Source organism: Neolamprologus brichardi, chromosome 14, assembly GCF_056152115.1.
Source record: "Neolamprologus brichardi isolate AB-2024 chromosome 14, ASM5615211v1, whole genome shotgun sequence".
Lineage (NCBI taxonomy): Eukaryota > Metazoa > Chordata > Actinopteri > Cichliformes > Cichlidae > Neolamprologus > Neolamprologus brichardi.
In genome coordinates, this window is record NC_142117.1 from 30,201,015 (window position 1) to 30,207,572 (window position 6,558).

The 6,558-nt window shown below is 38.7% G+C and overlaps 1 protein-coding gene across 2 annotated transcripts; it reads right to left on the minus strand.

The window, feature by feature from the left end:
- Positions 1-6,429, minus strand: si:dkey-24p1.6 (protein sel-1 homolog 3). Of its 2 annotated transcripts, XM_006796556.3 has the most exons (23): positions 6,306-6,429; positions 5,731-6,205; positions 5,410-5,536; positions 5,185-5,306; positions 4,985-5,100; positions 4,833-4,894; positions 4,587-4,719; positions 4,356-4,491; positions 4,105-4,242; positions 3,749-3,954; positions 3,474-3,653; positions 3,085-3,204; positions 2,491-2,631; positions 2,300-2,362; positions 2,013-2,186; positions 1,777-1,904; positions 1,607-1,690; positions 1,426-1,516; positions 1,227-1,314; positions 1,027-1,136; positions 803-930; positions 609-711; positions 1-285 (listed from the first exon to the last, which is right to left on the minus strand). In XM_006796556.3, the coding sequence occupies exons 1-23, from the start codon at positions 6,396-6,398 to the stop codon at positions 196-198; spliced, it is 3,108 nt and encodes a 1,035-aa protein (XP_006796619.2). In that variant the 5' UTR covers positions 6,399-6,429; the 3' UTR covers positions 1-195. The 2 variants fall into 2 exon arrangements, with proteins under 2 accessions (XP_006796619.2, XP_087707744.1); XM_087851618.1 differs by having other exon boundaries at positions 803-1,314.
- Between the last annotated feature and the right edge of the window lie 129 nt (positions 6,430-6,558).

The following is a 6,558-nucleotide window of genomic DNA, read 5'->3' on the forward strand; positions in this document are numbered from 1 at the left end:
TTATCAGCAGTAAACAGAGATTACAGACACAGACATATACAAAAAATACATTCATTTTTATGTCAGCTTTGCTCCGTACAGTTGTCCCAAGTAACCAATATGTAAGCTATTGTGGTGTTTCTGTGCTAATGAAGGTTGAGTTTTCCACATAGTCCTTCAGTTTGTTTGCAGGCAAGTGTCATAACAACCTTGGTTCTAGTGCAGAGACAAGAAGCGTCTCCTGAACATACCACGGATGATTAAAAACACTGTTGGAGCTGCAACCACAGCAAGAGCAGTGCAGAACTGTGGGAAATAAAAGGAACAGGAACACAAAATTCAGATTGAAGCAGTATCAATATTAATTTGATAGAGAAATATTATACTACACCACATTACCTAATAGATTTAGATTTTAATATTTTCAAGTTTTAAAATTTGATGACTGCTTATCAGTGTGAATGTCATTATATTGTATAATGATAGAAACATGTTACAGGCTACACAAAGAATGATAATTTAAAGACATTGAGTACTTCAGTTATGACATATTGTATTTGAACCTAATTTTGGGTTGTTAAATCTTATGTTGGTCACTGATTTGGTGTAGATATGGATATTACACTTACCTTAATAGCAGCGCTATAGTGCTTTTGAAATGTCTGTACGTATACACTGAAGAGGGCAAGGCTGCAAGGAAAGAATGAGTCTGCATCTTCCGAGTCTCTGCATCTTTTGGAAAGAAATATTGTTGTTGTTTTTTTGTTGCATATACGTACGTGCAGTAAGCTGCATTTTTAATACAGACAGTATTCAAACAAACCTTTTGTACAGGGCATTTAGAAGCAATTCCTTGTCTGCCAGGTATAACTCTGAGATGCCAAGTTTAATCAGTATGGACAGTGGCAGCTTGTAACCTTCTTCACCAAGGACACCTAAATTATACCATCCCTGTGGAAAATGACCGGTATGACTTACTAAAACATAAACAAACGCACACAATATATACAAAAACATATCAAAGGTGTAATGTAAAAGCAGGTAAACCTGGGGATTGTTCCTTAGTGCTGCCAGTGTGTACATCTGTGCTGCAGAAAACAAGTTTTTCTGCCTGTTACCATGCCTCTCGTAAAACAAGTCGCCCATCCTAATAAAAGCTGGGGCGAAAACAGATTTTGAGATCAAATCCGGTATAGTAAGTGCACGAGTCTGCAACTGTTCTGTTGCATTTAAAGTTAGTGACTTACCATAAGTGTTAGGATTTTGACTTTGGATCGTAATGTTGTAATATCTCCACATACAGTCGGATGTATAAACAGGATCCAGAAAACCTCCCTATTGACATAAAAGTAGTAAATAAAGAGGGAGAGCTGAAGTAAGCAGGAAAGTGACAATAACATTTAGGCTAATGGAGGCACATTTCAGATTTACATTTCTGTTACTTACCGAATTTTGCTCACACAGGTACGCCACATTAAACTGTGCAACTGCATATCCTGCTTCAGCAGCCATCATGTAATATAATAGTGATGTGAACCTGTAGCAAAGTCAGAAGATGAAATAGCTGTAATTGCAATCTAGTGATCTGATCAGGATTTTGGCAACTGTGACTAGAGAAAGACTTTACACGTCGTTCTTGAGATAGGCATCCAAAGCTTTGTGTAAGATGCTGCCCAAGTATCCGTTGTGCTCCCCTGCCCACTTTACCCACCTGCAGTCAGTTAAGAATACATTCTGGTTAAGGGACAAATAGAAATGCATGTGAATTAAAATAAATAAAAAAAGTAAGTTGCTGACAAAACTGCGTCCGATGGATGTCTGTTGACAAAGCCAGGCATCCCAGTGGTCCAAATGTCAGCAATCAGAATCCCTCCCCTGATATTTCCTCTCTCTGCAGACTTCAGATAGTACTTATAGGCTATATACTGTAGGACAGATACATTTGTTATATTATAAGATATATTCGTTATTACCACTTACAGGACCCATGACATATACGTTACAGTGGATGATGATGTTACAGTTGAGCTTACCTGGTTGGCAGGTTTTCCCGGATAAAGGCCCTGTGAGTAAATCGCACCAAGATTGAAAGCTGCTTCTGGACACATGAGGAGATCGGCCTGTTCCCATAGCTGTATGGCCTGTTTGTAGTCCTTCTCAAAGTGCTCATAGTACCAGGCCAAGGCATTTATTGCAGGAACATGACCCTTTAGGACCGATTATTTTGAGAACCAGAATGAGATGCAAACTTAAAGGGGACTCCAGATGTTACAGCATAGATAACAAATACATTATAAAGAAGTTATTAACATTTAGCCACCTTATCCATTGCTTTCTTTAGGAATGTGACAGCTTTTGGAATATTCTTTTCCACTCCATGTCCCTACAGAGAGAAACATTCATATATTACAAGTAGATGTGACTAAATGCTAACACAGGTGGAAGGAAAATGCTTTAGATTAAGATATTTGTCAATGTTGTTCCATATTGCATATCAAACACAAATCTGACCTGCAGAAGTACTATCCCATAGTCATACATTGACACTGGATCCTCCCACTGGACAGCTCCCCTTTCATAGTGTCTCACAGCCTCCAGGATGTTTGGAGTCACTCCTTGCTGGCCCCAGAATAGCATGCGGGAAATAGCTTGCTGTAAGACAATTGTCAAAGTATTACTAAAATCTAAATGTTGAAATCCCCCATTTCTTGAGAATGTATTTACTTGTGATGTTCTACATTATCATTTCAATCCACTATTTTAGATTTTTTTTACAGTAAATTTCACATGTCCCAGTAAAGCACTTAGGGAGTTTGCAGGCATTGCAGTGCATTAATAAAGTAGGAGTCCAGTTTTAAAAAAAAGTGATGCAGATCAACACCACCAGAGCTTCCTTTGCCCATGCTCCACCTCTGTAGCCTCTGTAGTTCTTGCTAACGAACATCAGTGATTTTACTTCTGCTTTTGTCTTTGTGGAAGAACAATTATACCAACAGTTATATCAGCAGTTAGTCTTGTGACAAACCTGTTAACTCAGTCTTTGGCTTGATGAAATGTGAGAAGCATACTTGAAACAAAAGGGCAACAACAAAGTCAGTAGACTACCTCAGCCTCAGTTGCTCCCCTCCGGGCCTGATGTTTGAGCCATTGAAAGATGTGGTGGTTTTCACTGGTCTGGATATTCAACATCTTTTCATCGTTCACAAAAATAGCCTCAACTGTTGTCTAAAAAGGAGAAAAAAAAGAGGAGACAAATGCTAAGGTTCAAAAATAAATTTGCTTTAAATTAAATGTTAACTAATTTTGATCACTGTAATAATGCCGCTTTCATTATACTGCTGCTTTTTTATGAACTGAAGAAACAAAGATACATTTATTGAGGACAGAAATCGAAAAACTGATATGATAAAAAGTAATCTAAATGTATTGGTAAAGCAGGTCATACATTGTATAAAAAAAATTATTTATATAGAAAAAAACAATGGTTTCCAAACCTGCTGTGGCGAGGGATTGTGACGGTCTATAGTTGTCTGTTGAGCAATGTTAGCATAATAGGCATAGGCCAGATCATGATCCTTGGGCTGACCATGCAGTCCAAGGTGGTGCAGGTGCCCAAGATGCAGCAATGCCAATCGATCACCCTTTTGGGCACCCAGCAGGCCGAGGAGCCAAGCCTGCATCATACATTTGAACATGTGAGAATATATTGAAAAAAAGCTTTTAAAAAAAAACCAACTAATTAAACTATAAATGACCTGATAAAACAGACCTTAAAAGGCTCTTTCTGGACTCCTAGGCCAGTACTGTAGAGCACAGATGACATGTGCAGAGCTCGAGTATCAGCTAGACAGCCAGCTTGGAGAAGCAGTGATAATACTTTGCTGACCACTTCTGTGCTTCTCGCTTTGCCCAGTTTATGGAGTGATAAGGAGTATAGTGCTCTGCCCAAATCATGCAGGCTAACTGCTCTTCCTTCTGCAAGGGACAAATTGAACTTTAATGTGTTTAATGACATGCAGAATCCAAAACAGCAGCTATTACAACTACAGAAAAGCATCATTAATTCAGACCGCATTCTATTTTAAAATGCCCTGGCAATTGAAAATATTATACTTCATCTCTCACCATGTTTTAAAACTAATAATTTGGCCAGTTTAGCGGCATGTCTTCTGCGAGGAGCAGCTGCTTCCCATGATGCACACTGTGGATTTGATGTTTGTCTGTGTTTCACCACCCACTTATGGAAAGCATGAGAGCACGTTTCTGAAGAAAAGCAGCACAAAAACATTACTCACAGTGTCATTATTTTAAAAAGTTTAGTTGAAAAGTTATTTTTTGCACCATCTAGTGTAAGGAAACCCTACTGCTGGTATTACCGGCTTCTGTCTTCTGCTGGATCTTGATTGAATGGCCACTGATCTTGACATTCATGTCAAAGCTAAATTCTTCACAAGTCTGCAGCCACCTGGTGAGATTTAAATTCTGTATAACATCTGGAACATAAAGCTCAGACTGAAAAAGAAAGATATAATCAGACTTGAACACAGTGAACAGTTGAGTTGGATGTAGCTACAAGTATTAAGTAAGTACAGTATTACTAGAAATACCATAATGTCAGGCACTATTCGGTTCCGGTGGTATATCACTGGTCCAAAATAGCCTTTCACTCCTGGTATATACTTCCCTCCTCCAATCACAAAATATCCCTCCGTGTCATCAAGCATGATAATAAATCTAAACCTGTAAAGCATGATTTACAGCAGAAGAGCACATAGTGTTATAGTACACCTCAAATGCATTTTCTTCCTCAGGGTAATAACTGAATCATGATGTCACATTAGAAATACACTTACATATATTCAGAAGTTTTAACTGTTCTCTGGTCTTTATCCAAGCATACCATATTGACAGCCACCTGAGATGCAATGACAATGAGCATGTTTTTTTCATTATGATGATGATGTGCATGATAAACGGTATGCTGTGTCAACAAAAGACTACTTACTGTTCTACCTTGCACCATCACAATAAGATTGCACCACACATTTAAAGGGACCTTGAATGAAGAGAGAAATGCAGAGGATTCCTGAGACTCTCCATTCATCTGGATATGTAGGTGACCTGTGTTTAATGTGAATGAAGATGAGCCTTATGTAAGTCAAGATAATGCGATAAATAGAATATGTAAGAAAAAATGAACTATACCTGACTTTGTAAGGAGTATTGCTGGTGTGATATAACTATTTTGGGAATTTATATGATGAAACACGCCACACAAGGCTTCCTGGCAGTGTCTGGTTACAAATATCCAGATGGAAAGCGTACACCTAGAAACCCCCCCATAAAAAAGACTTGTTTAAATGACCTTAAATGGTAACTTTAATGACAGAATGGAAAACTAGCAGATATACTGTAAACAGTCTATCATACCATGGGAAAGAGATGGCTTTAACACGTAAATACTCCAGAACCTCATTCCTGTGGGGATTCAGTGTCTTTGTGATACCAAAGCTTTCTCCAGTTGAAGCATAGATCGAAGACAGCAAATGAAGCGTTTCTAAATGAAATTTGGAAGCCTACAATTTAGCATCGTTATTGCAAAGTTTAAAAAACGAGGACTGTGTGAGTTTTTTCATCTTTCTCTGAAATCTTTAAGATTCACAAAATATTGCTGTCAAATATGGTGAATTTTTTTTTTCATAGCTTCACTTTAACTTCATATAGAGTTAACTTTTACTTCTCCAACCTCACCTTCTTCCAAGGCACACTGTTTCTGGATAAACTGTTTAGTTAGCTGGAGCATTTGTGTGCCCCAGGCAATACAGAGCTGATGTTGTTTGACACGTCGACTTAAGTAGGGCTTAGGTTTCAAATTTGCCACATGTTGAGCTCTGACAGACTTCTCAGTATCATCATATCCAGTGTGTCTGACTGAGGCTCGAAGGATACAACTCAGCACCCACTGAGAGTCTGGAACAATCCCATCAGGTTGATACACCAACCAGTCTGGCAGATTCAGCTTCACAGTCCTTATTTTATTGACACCTGGGACACAATTCCACTGTCTTAGCAGAAATGTGCTTATGGTGCCAGTTTCAAAGGATACAACACAGTCCAGCTGTACTGTAGTAGGTTCATCACAAGAGTAGAGTACTTGCAAAAGATGGTCTGGCAAAGCCTCCTCTGGAGGATTCAGGATTTTCACCTCATCTAAACCCCAAACAACCTGTATGTGACAGAAGACAAGCATACATTTTCCTGAGAAGACTACACTAGAAGGAACCAGTGTATTAGTGAATTATTGATGAAGGCAAACCTTCTCCTACCTGCATCGTGAGGCAAAGCTGATAGATATATTTGTACAGTGTATGAAAATCCATTGCCCAAGCAATAATCTTGCTGCAGTGAAACAGAAGCATCAAGACCCGGATCTTATCCTGCTCTAACTCAGCTACTCTCCTAGGTAAATATTTGACAGCACAAAGCTCCACCCACTTACTATATACACCTCCGTGGAGCTCTCTGGATTTGGCTGCATTTCACTGCTGACAATATAACAAAAGGTAACCCAGTATCTTT

Coding starts and splice junctions, on each gene's coding strand:
- si:dkey-24p1.6 (XM_087851618.1), bottom strand. CDS start 6,398: ATGCTTCTGTTTCACTGCAGCAAGATTATTGCTTGGGCAATGGATTTT. Junction 4,895..4,984: donor TGATGGTGCAAGGTAGAACA/GTAAGTAGTCTT, acceptor ATTGCATCTCAG/GTGGCTGTCAATATGGTATG. Junction 3,955..4,104: donor ATTATTAGTTTTAAAACATG/GTGAGAGATGAA, acceptor TGTCCCTTGCAG/AAGGAAGAGCAGTTAGCCTG.